Consider the following 17,410-nt stretch of genomic DNA (forward strand, 5'->3'; position numbering starts at 1 on the left):
AAGCTTTGGTTGAAAAATTCGTATATTGTAATTACTCGTGTCTTTAATATCTATCACGTACATACTGTATAAGCGTACACCCTTGGGATAAACCTTAATTGTCTTAATAAATTAACTAACAGGTCGACAACGTAATTCACGAAACGCATCGGCTGGCGGTAGCTTCCGAGATGACGGAGAGCTTTTAAAAATAATAAGTTAACAACGATAAATCCTAAATCGTTCGTCTATGTCAGCAAGTTTATCATCGTCGAACGAACTCTGCGCTGTCTGAATAGCCAGAGGTACCTTTTCCTCACTCGCTGTTTTATATAAAAAAAAAAGGAAAATAAATTTTTAAATCACGGTTTAAACGATAGGGAAGTAATAGATGAAAAATAAGAATATATAAAATTACCCTATTTCGTAACGCATATAAAATTCTACGGACAATTCGATTAATTTCCTTCCAGTAATAATACAGATCGAGGACTACGCGACAAACTGGAGAACAATTTGTACTCCATTCCGTGCATCTTACAAAAGTACAGTTAACGTTGTAGAGGATGAACTAACGATTAGCCGACTATAAGTAAGCATGTAGGCCGTATGTCGGTTTTAGCACAGCGCAACAACAAAAGAATGCACAGCCAACATCGTTGCTCGAAAATCGATTCGGTATGTCGATTTTCGACCGAACCATTGGTTTTCTTTGCCCTTCTGAAGGTATGTCGAGACAGCTGAATTATTTCTTGTATCCGTACGAGTTGATCGCTGAAAAGAGAATAATAAACATCACTATTAATTAATCAAGAGATTAAAAAGAAAATAAAAAGCAAATGGTGACATCTTCCATTTTCAATGACACCAATGCACTTTGTCTATTTCTATATCTCACCTATCTAACTTTATGACGAAAAATGATGACTTCGATGATTTGAATTTCGTAAAATTAATTAATAAGATTGACTGGATTGGAAGATGTCATTTCCCATTGCACATACCATCGAATTCTTTATCGCACAGTAGCAACAGTTCCAGCCATTGAGGTCCAGTAACACGTGGGATCTGCAGAGTGCCATTGTAACAGCTGGGCAAACATTTAGGCGAGATGTACGTGTGTAATGACTTGCGATCAGTGCCATGGAAGATGAGCTGAAAGCAATAAACGACGCGTTAGGACCTACTGTCAAAAGTCTTTGACAGAAAGCTGCTCCGAGAAGACAGAAGACAAGCCCAGAGGTCTTCAAAGGACCAACTCACCCTGCTCCTCAGCTTCTCTTTGAAGAACGGTTTGAACAACGCGAACACCATGTTGAACACATAGGGTTGATTAACGATGTGCATATTCTTGATCCTCAAAGGCACCGCCTCCTGCAACCACTCCAGTATCCTCTTCGCGAACGCAGGGGTGAACTGCCAAGCCTGTTGGAGAGTGAGTCCTTCCATGTCGAAGATCACCACAGCGCCGGCTATCTGGGTGCTGGGCTCCAACATGGCGGCCTCCACGTACAGGACGCAGCCCTTGAACACCTCGTCCAGGGAACACTTGCTGGGCTTCCATTTCTTCCCGAGCTCGAGCACCAGTATCCTTCGGCCATGCTGGTCCCGATTCGGTAGCACGTACATGATGTTCTGCTCGAAGATATTCTTCTCCCGACTAGGCTTCAGGCCGTCGTACACGTTCGCGTGCTTCACCTTGAAGCTGTAGTAATTCTTCACCAGATTCAGGGCAGACTCTGGGTAGTACTTGCACGGCCTGAGGAACCGGATCAGCCAGGCGTCGTTCTCCAGAGGACACTTCAAGTCTGTCTCGCCTTGACAGGACATAGATCATAGTCTAATTTCTAATTTTCACGGTTAACAATTCAGTACGAGCAATAGGTAAAGCAGCTTTCAAAAGATTGCTCAGTCTTAGTAGATCCAGTGTCAAGAAGTTGACAGCTTCTTGCAAGACAGAGGATTCTCAGCTGCCAATGTTAGGAGAATGAAACGCGTCGTTACCTTTCAGCAATTCCCTAAGTCTGTCCATCGATTCTTGCTGGAGTTCCGACGTCTCCCGAAGTTCCTTCTTCGCGACTTCCTGCAACTCCGCGGATGGTGGGCCGATCTCCACCTCGAGCGTGAAGTCGCCCACTTTGAGCGAGGGGAGCGTATCCCAATCGGTCAGCATGATTCCTACGATCAAATGGATAGACGTATAAATAGTCGTGATCGGGGAGGAAGAATAAAGAAGATCCACGCGAACCGTGAAAATTCTCGAATACTATCGCACACTCGTGACATGTCATAGTTAGAGGTTTAGGGAAAGGATGCGTTGGTTATGCAGAGCGATATGTAGAGTGTAAAGTCCAAACTTTCTCACGACGCTACACAGGCCACGTAATATAACGATATTCCAAACACCAACTTTTCGCTTCCATGTCTATGATTCCTCGATCTCCTTGATCTTCTCGATCTTCTCGATTTCCAGGTCCCTCCATCGTCTTTGAGGCAACACCGTGGACTCGGCTGAACTTCAAAATTCGTAGAGCGACCGAAACCGAAACGTCTGTCAGCTTCTTGTCAACGACGACTCATCGACAGTCCATCGACCAGCTATCTCTGACAGATTATCGAGTTTCGCGATTGACCTATCCGGCCTTTGCTCGCGCGACTCTGCCAACTCGGCGGAATTCGATCAAACCAAGACATGCGTTCTCCTTTAAGGGGTCATAATCGTTCCCTTCCATAGCCAGCGAAACAAAAGAGGATCTCTCGTTGCGAACTCGTTCCAGGATCTTGTTTACACGTTATGCTAATTCCTCCGGAGTCAGTGATAATTTTGCCGAGTCACTCGTTCCACTTACTTTTCGGTTTCGACATTCTCCTGGATCTTCGAACGTCGGGGATATTCGCTGACTGGTTCTCAAGGCTCGGTGTTTGTCAATGCTCATGCTAATTGCGAGGATAATCGAAGGATGTCGAGTTCTGATCGCATTATCGGTTCATCGGCTAGCTACTCGAGACATGTCTCGTCTGAGTGATGTCTGTCGTATGGCGGATTAACCGGCAATTTATATACTAATTAAGTTACTGAATATTAACTGGTTGCTTATGATAATAAACAGAAGCTTATAATACCGGATATTCAGCGAATTCCTGCCAATTCAATCCACTTATCCGAATGCAAACTCTCGTTATCTGAAGATGAGATTACGCGCAGTGGGAAGAATCAATGAACCCTCGCTACACGAACCGTGTGCCTACTGACGTGTTCGAAGGAGGAGTAATCGAGTCCTATAGATCATTTTCTTTTCCTTTTTTAATATTAGAATTTCCAAAACAATTGAAATAGTCAGCTACAGAATTTTTATTCGATTCATAGTCTCCTAATGTGTTCAAATGAAAACTAATTGAGACTTATAGATAATTTTCGTTTCCTTTTTTAAGATTAGAATTTCCAAAACAATCGAAGCGATCGGTTTCAGAATTTTCATTCCTTTGGACGTTCAGGAAAAATGAAAACTCACAGCTGGGAAAGTATGCAGCGTGACGAAACTGACGTGGACTTTCATTGAAATAGAAACGTAATTACATTTTACCACATCATTCTGAATACTATTATCCAAGTATATTACGTTTAATCGTGTCAGGTTTAACAAAACTGGCCTTAATTCGCGTTTTATCGTTTTTTCATTTTCTCACATTCGTTAGCATCTCATTTATCAGCTAATTTGCAAACGACAATTACACAGGTACCAATTAACCCGTTTCGATTTTATTTTAGTATATTAGTATTTTCTAAAATATCCATTTCTCGATAATTATTAATTAATTTGGCACTAAATCTATCGTGGCCTAGAAACTTTTATTCAAAATTCCACGTTTAAGGTTATGTTCTCAGTGACTCATTTCGATTTTTCCTCGAATATACGTGTAATCGATCTTTCAATGTCTCTATTGAATTAATAATGTTCAAATTTTTAAAGATTTTACTGCTTTCTCATCGAGGAAGAAAGCAGTTTTCTTTCTTGCTTTCTTTTTCAGAAATCTTAGAAGTCGGTTGTAAGAAAATTGTTATAGCGTTGCATAGTTATTATTATAGGATACTATTTCGAAAGAAATCGCGAATTGGCCATTGCCAATAAAAACAAATTATAAACCGATCAATATTTTCTAGAAGCAAATGGAGAAGTTATTTTGGGGGGCAAAATTAATTTGCGAGGTCCCTACGGGGTGGTGAAGCATAGATTAAAAAAAGCATAAAAGCATGATCCTTGACGACCAAAACAGAGTCCTTAAAAATTAATTGTGACCAGCACGAGCGTGAGTCGTGAGAGTTAAATTAGAGTGCATCTTTGTATATTTTCGATGTATTAGGTTAGGTTAGGTTAGGTTAGGTTAGCTTGATGTTTTCGTTATGTCAGCTTGGTGTTCTTTTCCTAAGTAAAATTAGTTTGATGAGTTTTGTGTTTGTGATATTCTGCTCTCATTATTCTGTCAATTTTCGGTGTCTCAAAACCAGTTTTCGCCATCCTACATTATTGCATCACATTAATTTGTTATTCTAAAATTTATTTTGACCTGTCAAGTATTACGATATTATTCTAGTCGATCCCTGCCAACGTAATCTTAAATGAATTACACTTAAGAATGCAGCAATGGCTGCAAAGTAACATGTGACCAATTCGATGATGCCTGTCAAGAGGTAAATGGCAAATACTTAATTTTCTTCTCATGAATTTCAAGCAAATTTAGCAACAAAGATTATTCATTAGATTGAAACGGGAAATTTATAAGACATCTGTCGCGTCTACTTTGAATTAACATATTCGCTTGTTAGCTTTTCTTTGAATTTCAAACGGGACAAAAGTCGTCGAGGATTTATGATCGCGTTAGGTTATGTCGAAATTACTATACAGTAATTGGGGACAAATATTTCTGCCCTCGAGCTGCAATCCTCTGTTTTCATATAAAGACGATTTCGCAGCGTGAAGCATCGATTTATAACCATTGCACAACGATAATGAGCCAATTCCATGCAATCTTCTGCCAACACGCGCGACGCGATCCACAAACCGGACCACCAATCATCAAGCTTTACGTGTTTCCATCGGAAGCTCTTTCTTTCGCCATTTCTCGCCATCCACTTTTCTTTTATAATCTTTAAAATCTTTTAAAAACTCGCCACTCGAATCCTGTTCGCAAACCTCGTATTTCCCCTCCAACGTCGACTGTCAACTCCTTGACATCGTATACCCTTATCACAGTAAATCTTTATTAAATTGGGTTGAAAAATATTTCGAAAGGTGTTCAAATATCTGCTATTCCGAGGATTTACGAAGGATAAAAATGGAAGAAGAAAGAGGTTCGTGTGACCCGTTCCCTGGCCAAGGTAATCAACTTTGTCTTCTGTGTTCATTGGCAGAATATTGAAATCGAAACTTCAGTGGGATAATAATTCATTAAGTGTCGATGTCGAACATGCGACGTTACCTTTGCTCGCGCGACTCTGCCAACTCGGCGGAATTCGATCAAACCAAGACATGCGTTCTCCTTTAAGGGGTCATAATCGTTCCCTTCCATAGCCAGCGAAACAAAAGAGGATCTCTCGTTGCGAACTCGTTCCAGGATCTTGTTTACACGTTATGCTAATTCCTCCGGAGTCAGTGATAATTTTGCCGAGTCACTCGTTCCACTTACTTTTCGGTTTCGACATTCTCCTGGATCTTCGAACGTCGGGGATATTCGCTGACTGGTTCTCAAGGCTCGGTGTTTGTCAATGCTCATGCTAATTGCGAGGATAATCGAAGGATGTCGAGTTCTGATCGCATTATCGGTTCATCGGCTAGCTACTCGAGACATGTCTCGTCTGAGTGATGTCTGTCGTATGGCGGATTAACCGGCAATTTATATACTAATTAAGTTACTGAATATTAACTGGTTGCTTATGATAATAAACAGAAGCTTATAATACCGGATATTCAGCGAATTCCTGCCAATTCAATCCACTTATCCGAATGCAAACTCTCGTTATCTGAAGATGAGATTACGCGCAGTGGGAAGAATCAATGAACCCTCGCTACACGAACCGTGTGCCTACTGACGTGTTCGAAGGAGGAGTAATCGAGTCCTATAGATCATTTTCTTTTCCTTTTTTAATATTAGAATTTCCAAAACAATTGAAATAGTCAGCTACAGAATTTTTATTCGATTCATAGTCTCCTAATGTGTTCAAATGAAAACTAATTGAGACTTATAGATAATTTTCGTTTCCTTTTTTAAGATTAGAATTTCCAAAACAATCGAAGCGATCGGTTTCAGAATTTTCATTCCTTTGGACGTTCAGGAAAAATGAAAACTCACAGCTGGGAAAGTATGCAGCGTGACGAAACTGACGTGGACTTTCATTGAAATAGAAACGTAATTACATTTTACCACATCATTCTGAATACTATTATCCAAGTATATTACGTTTAATCGTGTCAGGTTTAACAAAACTGGCCTTAATTCGCGTTTTATCGTTTTTTCATTTTCTCACATTCGTTAGCATCTCATTTATCAGCTAATTTGCAAACGACAATTACACAGGTACCAATTAACCCGTTTCGATTTTATTTTAGTATATTAGTATTTTCTAAAATATCCATTTCTCGATAATTATTAATTAATTTGGCACTAAATCTATCGTGGCCTAGAAACTTTTATTCAAAATTCCACGTTTAAGGTTATGTTCTCAGTGACTCATTTCGATTTTTCCTCGAATATACGTGTAATCGATCTTTCAATGTCTCTATTGAATTAATAATGTTCAAATTTTTAAAGATTTTACTGCTTTCTCATCGAGGAAGAAAGCAGTTTTCTTTCTTGCTTTCTTTTTCAGAAATCTTAGAAGTCGGTTGTAAGAAAATTGTTATAGCGTTGCATAGTTATTATTATAGGATACTATTTCGAAAGAAATCGCGAATTGGCCATTGCCAATAAAAACAAATTATAAACCGATCAATATTTTCTAGAAGCAAATGGAGAAGTTATTTTGGGGGGCAAAATTAATTTGCGAGGTCCCTACGGGGTGGTGAAGCATAGATTAAAAAAAGCATAAAAGCATGATCCTTGACGACCAAAACAGAGTCCTTAAAAATTAATTGTGACCAGCACGAGCGTGAGTCGTGAGAGTTAAATTAGAGTGCATCTTTGTATATTTTCGATGTATTAGGTTAGGTTAGGTTAGGTTAGGTTAGCTTGATGTTTTCGTTATGTCAGCTTGGTGTTCTTTTCCTAAGTAAAATTAGTTTGATGAGTTTTGTGTTTGTGATATTCTGCTCTCATTATTCTGTCAATTTTCGGTGTCTCAAAACCAGTTTTCGCCATCCTACATTATTGCATCACATTAATTTGTTATTCTAAAATTTATTTTGACCTGTCAAGTATTACGATATTATTCTAGTCGATCCCTGCCAACGTAATCTTAAATGAATTACACTTAAGAATGCAGCAATGGCTGCAAAGTAACATGTGACCAATTCGATGATGCCTGTCAAGAGGTAAATGGCAAATACTTAATTTTCTTCTCATGAATTTCAAGCAAATTTAGCAACAAAGATTATTCATTAGATTGAAACGGGAAATTTATAAGACATCTGTCGCGTCTACTTTGAATTAACATATTCGCTTGTTAGCTTTTCTTTGAATTTCAAACGGGACAAAAGTCGTCGAGGATTTATGATCGCGTTAGGTTATGTCGAAATTACTATACAGTAATTGGGGACAAATATTTCTGCCCTCGAGCTGCAATCCTCTGTTTTCATATAAAGACGATTTCGCAGCGTGAAGCATCGATTTATAACCATTGCACAACGATAATGAGCCAATTCCATGCAATCTTCTGCCAACACGCGCGACGCGATCCACAAACCGGACCACCAATCATCAAGCTTTACGTGTTTCCATCGGAAGCTCTTTCTTTCGCCATTTCTCGCCATCCACTTTTCTTTTATAATCTTTAAAATCTTTTAAAAACTCGCCACTCGAATCCTGTTCGCAAACCTCGTATTTCCCCTCCAACGTCGACTGTCAACTCCTTGACATCGTATACCCTTATCACAGTAAATCTTTATTAAATTGGGTTGAAAAATATTTCGAAAGGTGTTCAAATATCTGCTATTCCGAGGATTTACGAAGGATAAAAATGGAAGAAGAAAGAGGTTCGTGTGACCCGTTCCCTGGCCAAGGTAATCAACTTTGTCTTCTGTGTTCATTGGCAGAATATTGAAATCGAAACTTCAGTGGGATAATAATTCATTAAGTGTCGATGTCGAACATGCGACGTTTTCATGAGGATAGGTCAAACTTATGGAAACGTGTGACATAATCCAAAAATTGAACGAAAATTGACAGTTAGTAGACATTTTGCATATAACAGAAGGGGTCACAGTGGTCACCCGTGACTGCCAATAAGATAAACGCTGCATTGGGTAAGAATGTTGTCTTATATCGCCAATTTATTAGTATTTTGCCATTATATACTTTGAATAATAAAAATATTCCTGAACGAAACGTGAGATTTCGGTGTGACAGTCAAAGAGTGAAGGCATCGAGAACTTTCGTCGCATCTTCGCTAATCCAGAGAAAATTAAAGATCGATTTATACAGGGATCTAGGTAACCGTTTTTAAATTTTCATTGAAAAATTTCGCATTCAACCTTGTCCGCGATTTTTCTTTTCATGTAGGAATAATCAATTTCCAGAGAAACTTTGTGTAAGATTTTCTTATTTTATTTCTTCGTTTGCCAGTCTTTTGACCGGTCATGGTCAGAGTCTCTGTTTGAGACACCTATTTTCCATCTCGTCCTCGAAGCCGAAACAATTTTCTTCGCTGCACTGCAAGCGTGTAAGGAATATTCGCGCTGTTAATTCTACTGAAACGAGCAGTTTGCACACGCGGGTCTGTCGCATCGTTCCTCCATTTCGCCGCGAGAACAACGCGGAGCAAAGAGTGCATCCGTGTCCTCTGCATGGCAAACATTGCGACGCTGCTTCCCCTTTGTCCCGAGCCTTTTCTACAACCTCGAACGCGCAAAATGGCCGGCGAAAAAGCGCCTTGGGACTTACGTAACGAGCCAGAGGAACATAATTGCGACGGCTGCGCTGACCGCGACACAGGAAACGAGATAAAACGCTCGTGTGTATACCCTCGGAACAAAAAGATGAACTTTGAAGCAATTTATATGCAATTTTTGAAGGTGGACAAATGATATTCTGATATCACGATCATAGAATTGTAAATTATTTTGCTCTTTCGTGTCTCGCGAAGAAGACACTCGGATACGATGACAGGGTGGGTATAAAAATATAAATGAGCTTTGAGCTTTCAAGTAGTTTCACATAGATTTTTGAGTGCTGGATTAGAATCGTGGAAGATGAAGAACGAGAGAACTTAAATTAAATTTGACTGAGAGCACAACTGTCAAAATTTAATTTTTGCGATATTTGGAAAAAGATGTCGGGAAGAATAATTTTTTTTTAATAGCTTTCTTTATCACGTCATATAGTGTCATTCTTCGTCTACAAAACCAAGCTTGATTCATCATCGTACGATTTTTCGTTGCCGAGATATGACGATTTGAAGTTGTACTGTATTCAATTTCGAAATTTTTGACATTTGTGCATAAAAGCGTGTAATTTTTATCATCAGTGGGATAAAATTATACTTTAGCAGTGAAAAATCGGATGATGGAGGAAGATGGTGGACCATAGAGATGTATACAGTGGATAAAAAATCCAGATTGCCATAAAATTTCGATTGAAAATTGATATGCATAATTCAGTACAATGTTTGAACGTTTTTGATCACGAGGAATCCTTTTACGTGTTCCAAAATGGGTTCCAGTGGTACCACAAAATTCTGTATTTACGAGGTTATGGTATCCAAAAATTCTGAAGATATCCGAGACCTCGAAAATTTTTCCCTGCCCTGCAAATAATCTTTCAGGAAATTTCCACAATGGAATACCAAAAATTTAACATTTTTCTTACGAAATCTTTCGTTGTATCCTGTGCCATTGCAAAATTGTATTTAAAATAGCGAGGCAGCACTGAAAATCCAATTTTCTTGTAATACAGCGTGCCGACACTTGTTTTACCTACTATACACACAACGATGCACATGTATCTACATACGTTCTAAATATAACGCGAAACGTATTCTCAATATGCTCAATAATCTTCAATGAGGAAGCTGGAATTAAATTCGAAGAAACACGGCTGGGATTATGCAAGAGTTTCCTATTGCGAGTAAAATTCAGAATAAAAATGATCATTTATATTTACACATTAATGACACACGGATTTGTTCGCGTGTTGTAGACATAACACGTATCCGATCAACATATATAAATGTTGAAAGAATGACAGATGTCAAACAGAGGAATTCTTGGAATCCGGCGATATGTAATTAAATAAGTTACAGCAGGATGTAAAATCACCTAATGATTTAACTATGCAAATAACGAGGGCACAAGATTAACTTGTCTTTTTAATCCGATTATTAACAATCGGTAATTATGGCAGCTCTGCGTAAGCGCAGACAAAGGAAAACATGGCGTCTGACCTAACCTAATTCATAGGATTCCTAACCTAATCATATGCATCTGAAACGAGTGTATTTCACTGTTATCATCTTGGTGGTTACCAAGATATTATGATATACTTAAGTTCATCGATGGCTACTCATGAAAGAAGACGATTTCGTTTCTGTCAACTTCGACGAAGCTGAAATTCGAAGTTGTCAAAATTTCCGCAAGATGGACGTGTCTCCCATTTTTCTCCATTTCGAACACACTATTCGTGGGATATCTTGGTGACCTAGGGAAAGTCGTGATAAATATATATGATAATGACGTCCTCGCGCGTTTTATCTTGCTCCGCAGACGACGGGCGTCGTTTCGGAATCAATGGAACGGCGGGTGGCCGTAAACAGAGATGAATAACGTATGGAACGAGAAATCTGGGCTTTACATAAGCTTGTGACGCGAGTACTAAATTCGGAGAGCGGCGGTTGCGACCGATGTTATCCGTTGACGCGGAATCCGCGGTGACAGAGGCTGGCTCGGCGTCCCTGCGGAGTACCGTAAACAAGGCATCCATCATCGTCCAGAACGCTTTAATCGAATCGAAATGGCTGATAGTCGAATTAATACCTACACGGTATTCCGCCATAACGAGAATTTCGACGAATCTATTTCGGTTTGCCTCCAATTCCTGCAGCATCCGCAGTTCCCTGTCAAGAGCAAGCGCGTGGTATCGGACTAGAATTCGATTGATCTAACCGATGGATCGCGTATTCGTGACCCGAACTAAAAGGATCCAGTGTCCACCATGTCACGATCGACGCGCAGAACGCGAGGAAAAAGGATCAAGGACGAGATCCTGACAGTAATTAGAGGTTGACAGACGAGGTGTGAAGCGAGCCAGGTGAATTCCTCCGATTGCGTATGCGTTCTGCTCGTTATTAGTCGGTTAATATCGACTCGTTTTGCTTTGACGACATCGCGAGTTGGTTTTGCGCCGCGCCTTCGGCCAATGTGGATTGGCAGCTAGCTTTCGCACGCAAATAACTTTATAGCTGTTACGTAAAGCACGATTAATCGACGCGGAGAAAAAGGTGGCCGTAAAATCGGAGACTCGGAACGAATGATCGCACTGCCTTTCCTCGGAGGATCGTCATAAAGACACGAGACGAATCCTTTTTTGGGCCCACGGCGACCCGTTGTTTGAATATTCAGCACGCTTCGGGCCCGGCTGACGGGATTCTGAGAATTCGACGCTTCGCTGTTAGATGGGAACAAACAGCATTGACTGGCCAAACACCTTCATCTGTCTTTCGAATTTTCTGTCTAGCTGTTTAGCTAAAGATTGACAGTGGGTAGATCGGAATCGAATATTCTATTGACCGCAGACAGACGTGTCACGCGATTAAAGTTCCAGCACCTGTCGATTACCAAGCTCCTACATTCTCGACCGGGTTAATGGATTACGAAACCGAAAGTCGATGGTGATTCGTCTCTTTCACCGGGCTCGGCCTCGAGATGCAGCAGTGACGAAGAAGGGACACGTTTGACACGCTCGAGGTGAACCACTTGCACCATCAGGGTCGACGGTGTCATTTTTTCGCGGCATTTGACAGACGTCTGCGGTCCGGATGGCTGCCACGATTCGGAATGCGAGTCAGAGACGCCTGAACGCTAGTCTGTGAATTCGGAAAAGGGTGTCCTGACCTGGGTCAACGCGGATGTCACCAGTGGTGGTCGATATTCGACGAGTGGTCAATTCTGGAATTGGAAAAACGTGGAAAGACCACCGAGAGCTGTGGGAATTTTTGGTTTTGGCAATTAGAGATTCAATTCGGAGAATTAAACGCTCGAATTTAGCCTATGACAGCTCTTTGCTGAACACGTCACGTCTGCAGACGTAAAGCTAAACGATGAAGAGCTTAGGACAAAGGACTGCGTAGAATATCTTGGCTCGAGTGTATCTCGATGAAAGAGCCACATAAAGGCGGAGAGAAAACAACCTGAGTGTAAAATGAAGAACGTGCACGAGTGACATAATAAGCTACTTCTATGGACGGTACCCGTTATTTCGATACGATGACAATGGCAATGTGTCAAAGAAAGCAGTTTAAACATCCTTCAAAGAACAAAGACTTCGGAACAATGCTCGAAGACGTCTCGGGAAAATGCTCCCATAAGACAAAATGGCGAATACAGTAACTCGTGTCTGAAGCTCCAGGTCTAACGAAGACGGAGATTCTACGAGTAAACAAAAGGCTCTCCATTTACTTCAATTTTGAAATATTTCAGTGAAATTTTGGGGAAATATTTTTACACGTGTATATATATCCGAAGAATTTACCTAACCCAAAGCACTTATCTTAATTATTGGAATATTAAATGCAAATTTTAGGGAAATACTTTTACACGTGTATTTCGTTTCGTGTGTATATATATTCAAAGAACTTACCTAACTCAAACCTAGCCCAAAGCACTCATCTTAATTATTGGAATATTAAATGCAAATTTCAGGGAAATATTTTTGGACGAGTATTTCGTTTTACGTTCATGTATATTCAAAGAATTTACCTAGCCCAAACTTATCCGAATTGTAGGAATATTAAGTACACGTTCTAGGGAAATATTTTTACAAGTGTATTTAATTTGACATGTTCGTGTATCCAAAGAACATACCTAACTCAAACCACTCGTCTCGACTGTTGGGATATTAAGTATAAATTTCAGGCAAATATTTCTCGACGCGTACTTTATTTTACACGTATACTCGAAGAATTTAACGAGTGTCAGGAATTGTCTGGACAAATTGCAAAGTAAAGATTGCCGTTTAAGAACACTTCGCGACGAATATATTTCAGAAACGAATACCTCTCCGTCCCAAAGTGGATCTTCTCTATCGGGTCGCCATCATCGATTTCGTATTTCCAACCCCCCGCTGCCAATATTTATCACGGTGATTTACGACAGAGCTGGAAGCAAGGGTTAGTGGCGCACTTGCATCCGGGGTTGTAAAATTTTATCGAGCAATTCCACTTAGGCGCATCGACCCGCCGTTACAATTGGCAGTGCACCAAGAACTTCTGCTGGAGAAGAAGGGTGCAACGAGCTAAGCCGGCCACCTTGGAGGTCTCTGCACTGTTTCAAAGTTGAAACAGAAGCTGAACCGATGCCAACGGGGATTTTGCACCTCACGCACGTTCGATAGTTGGGTGATCGACTTTGAATAATCTGACGTCGCAACAGGCTGCGTCCTCCAGTCATGGGGCTACCATCTGTTCCAGTGATTGGCAGCCTTGCTCATCTTATGAACTACTGTGAAGTATAAACTGGTCACGCAAATTTTAACATACAATAAAAAGCACAATGCCTATTTTGACAATGTGATAAAGAAAAATAGGTACATCTGAGGAAGTCTTTGGAAGAATGACATTTGACATCGGAAGAATGACAGAGATAGACTCCCTACAACACGATTATCATATTTTTGTAACGTGTTCCTCATTGAAGATGAAGTTTATACAATATAAATTGCATGGACCTTTTATGAATGAATAACAATTTTGTAAAGAAAAGAGAAAATTTCAGGTTTGAATATTGACAGATAGATTTTCCAGGTATCCAATGCTTCAAATTCGCTAGAATTTTATTCCACAAGTCTAAAGAGAAAGGGATTACAATCCTCGACCAATATTTTAACCTACAAAATCGCTAATTTAATTCGTTTACGCGTTCACTTACGCCAATTTTTGACAGAATGTAGGAGAAGCACCTGTACTTTCGTGGATCGAAGCGAAAATCGAGTGAAAAGTGGAGGAATAATTTTCCGCAGGCAGACAAGGAATTCCGAAGCTTAAGCAATATCAATTTTGTAAATAAAAGAGAAAGTTTCGGGTTTAGACATTGGCAGATAGGTTTTCCAAATATCTGCTGCTTCGATTCGCTAGATTTTCATTCCACAAGTCTAAAGAGAAAGGAATCACTATCCTCGACCGATATTTTAACCCAGAAAATCGCTAATTTAATTCGTTTACCATCACTTACACCAATTTTTGACAGGATATAGGGTAAACACCTGTACTTTTGACGATCGAAGCGAAAATCGAGGAATAATTTCCTCACAGCTTTGACAAGGATTTGAAGCAGAGCGAGACAGTTTAGTCACTCTAACGTGACCGGTTAGAGAGCATTTACCGCGCTAGATGGCTCTAGCTTCCGTTTCGCAATGGCCGCCGGCGAGTAATCCTAGAAAACGTTCCTCGTCGTCGATAATCCCATTTATAGCGTTTACAGGTGCTCGCTAACGATCACTGGAACAGGCCAGTGGCATCGGATCGCCTTGCCTTCGATCATCGATCCTCGTCTCCGCAAACAATTGGCAGCCGACCAAGCGGGACTCATCCCATTTCCTTTCCCGTTCTAAGATTCGTCCCGAGACAGGTATCGCTTCGTTTGGCACTGCTTTAACGACGTAATCGGATGAAGAGAGACGCTGGTTCGAGGCTTCGCGATGGCGACGTGGAGACTAAACCGACCGCGAGAGTCGTTGTAAAATCGAAATTAATTGACAGTTGTTAGCGATTCAGTGTGCTCGCTGATCTCGCGTCTACCGTCATTTTCATCCCTCTTCGACTCTCTTACTGGAACTCAGTCTCCGCGATGGTAGCTCGCTGCTTATGCAAGAAACTGTCACTATTCCGCACGTCTATTCCGCCAAGTCCGAGTTGCTAATTAAATATCTCTGCACGCTCGAATGCAACGGAGAGGACAGGATTAAAATTGTATCCCGGGGTTGATGAGAAAGGAGTTTAAACAAGCGAAGCGTTCCCGGTTCGCCTTTTGTCCAGACGTTGATTACGGGGCCGGTGATAACCGGGAAAGATGAGCTTAATTTCGGAAAGCAGGCTGGTTCTTCATTTGGAGGAAAAATAAACGGGAGATTGGCCCGTGGAGGCAGAAAATGGAAGTAAAACGAAGGATGGGCTCACAATGGGCGTCGAGGACGGATGAGAAGCAGCCGCGAGGAAACAAAGATGGCAACGAAGACACGAGAAAGCGACGGAGGGGGAGGGGGGGCGGGGGGAGGAACAAAAGGGGAGAAAGGATAGCTTGGTTCTGGATGTTTTGGCGCGACAACGAAGACAGGTTCGTTACGTTGACTTTGATTGGGTCCTCGGATAAGAAAAGAACCTGATTTTCAAGACGACGTGGCACGGGGCAACGGTAGTTTGACACGTCGTAGGGTATTGTCGTTGCGAACATGGCCGACGTAACGGGGGAGATAGAGAAACTGGATCGTTACGTCGATTGGCATCGGGAAAGGGAGGCTTTCAGACAGACAATTAAGAAATGATCGTTATGAAACGCTTTTCAACCGGATGATAATCGCGTTGAAATATTGGTCAAGGCTCGATGGAGGTGCGATAGGGTTACAGGGAAGGAGCGCGGGTAAAAATTGGCGCCACTCGTATGTCTGATCGATCGTCACCGAAGACCTCCGCGATCGTGTCAATAAGAATTTATCCATAAATGCTCGATAAACCATTATCCCGCGACCTTGAACGTGCAGTAGTACTCCTAGCACGGAAAACAATTTCGCTGTGTTACACGAGTGACTCATAACCGAGTCGCCTTTCGGAGAACGGAATTGATATTTTATTGTCTCGACTGCTGCATTGTTTGCCATCCATTCAGAGTTACTTCGACGAAATAAATGACAGAGGCAACGGAGAAATCATTGACGAGATTAAACACGTCTTTGATCAGGAGGAAAACTGTACGAGTAATTTTACTACCAGTTCTTTCGCTTTGAAATATCACCAGTGGAGATTCTAGGCACCCTAGATTATATTCACGCGATCAATAAACCAACCATTTGACAGCCGACGTGGTGGTTCACAAGGTGAAACGATTATAAAATTTTATAAAATTCCAATTTTTACTTGTTTTGGTTACGAATAACTAGGATTGAAACGATTAGAATGATTATTGTAGTCAGGATTTTGTCTCGATCATCGACAAGAAATTTCCTTCTATGCTAATCCTAGTCACTGTCAATTTTCTCAACTACTTGTTCTGGTTACGAATAACTAGGTTTGAAACGATTAGAATGACTATTGTAGTCAGGATTTTATTTCGATCATCGACAAGGAACCTCCTTCTGTGCTACTCCCTGTCAATTTTCTCCACTCGCTGTCAACGATATAAAATTAACAGGGGCAATAAAAGAATTCGAATTTTCACTGTAACATTCACGAAGGACCAAAATCGACAAGGAACCCCCGTCTGTGCTAATCCTGGTCACTGTCAATTTTCTCCATTACTTGTTCTGGTTACAAGTGACTAGATGTGGAACGATTAGAATGACTATTATATTCAGGATTTTGTTTCAATCATCGACAAGGAACCTCCTTTTATGCTATTCCTAGTCACTGTCAATTTTCTTCACTCCCTGTCAACGATATAAAATTATCAGGAGCATTAAAAGAATTCGAATTTCCACTGTAACATTCACGAAGGACCAAAATCGACAAGGAACCCCCTTCTGTGCTACTCCTAGTCACTGTCAATTCTCTCCACTCCCTGTCAACGATATAAAATTAACAGGAGCATTAAAAGAATTCGAATTTCCACTGTAACATTCACGAAGGACCAAAATCGACAAGGGACCTCCTTCTGTGCTAATTCTGGTCACTGTCAATTTTCTCAACTACTTGTTCTGGTTACGAATAACTAGGTTCGAAACGATTAGAATGACTATTGTAGTCAGGATTTTATTTCGATCATCGACAAGGAACCTCCTTCTGTGCTACTCCCTGTCAATTTTCTCCACTCGCTGTCAACGATATAAAATTAACAGGGGCAATAAAAGAATTCGAATTTTC

The 17,410-nt window shown here is 40.8% G+C and overlaps 1 protein-coding gene across 3 annotated transcripts in view; it reads right to left on the reverse strand.

Moving 5' to 3' along the window:
* Positions 1-4: 4 nt before the first annotated feature.
* LOC108555704 (alpha-tocopherol transfer protein-like) overlaps positions 5-17,410 on the reverse strand; it is a 23,386-nt gene continuing 5,980 nt past the window's right edge. For 2 of the 3 annotated variants that reach the window (XM_017911489.1, XM_017911488.1), the window contains exons 2-5: positions 1,984-2,157; positions 1,243-1,796; positions 984-1,134; positions 5-753 (exon numbers count right to left, since the gene is read on the reverse strand). In XM_017911489.1, the coding sequence (XP_017766978.1) occupies positions 725-753; positions 984-1,134; positions 1,243-1,796; positions 1,984-2,152 (903 nt within the window). In that variant the 5' untranslated portion in view covers positions 2,153-2,157 and the 3' untranslated portion in view covers positions 5-724. Of the gene's footprint in view, positions 754-983; positions 1,135-1,242; positions 1,797-1,983; positions 2,158-2,389; positions 2,555-17,410 lie in introns of those variants that run through there. The other variant, XM_017911487.1, reaches the window with a different exon arrangement.

The sequence above is a fragment of the Eufriesea mexicana genome, unplaced genomic scaffold (assembly GCF_001483705.2).
Source record: "Eufriesea mexicana isolate 0111107269 unplaced genomic scaffold, ASM148370v2 scaffold278, whole genome shotgun sequence".
In the NCBI taxonomy this organism is placed as follows: Eukaryota; Metazoa; Arthropoda; class Insecta; order Hymenoptera; family Apidae; genus Eufriesea; species Eufriesea mexicana.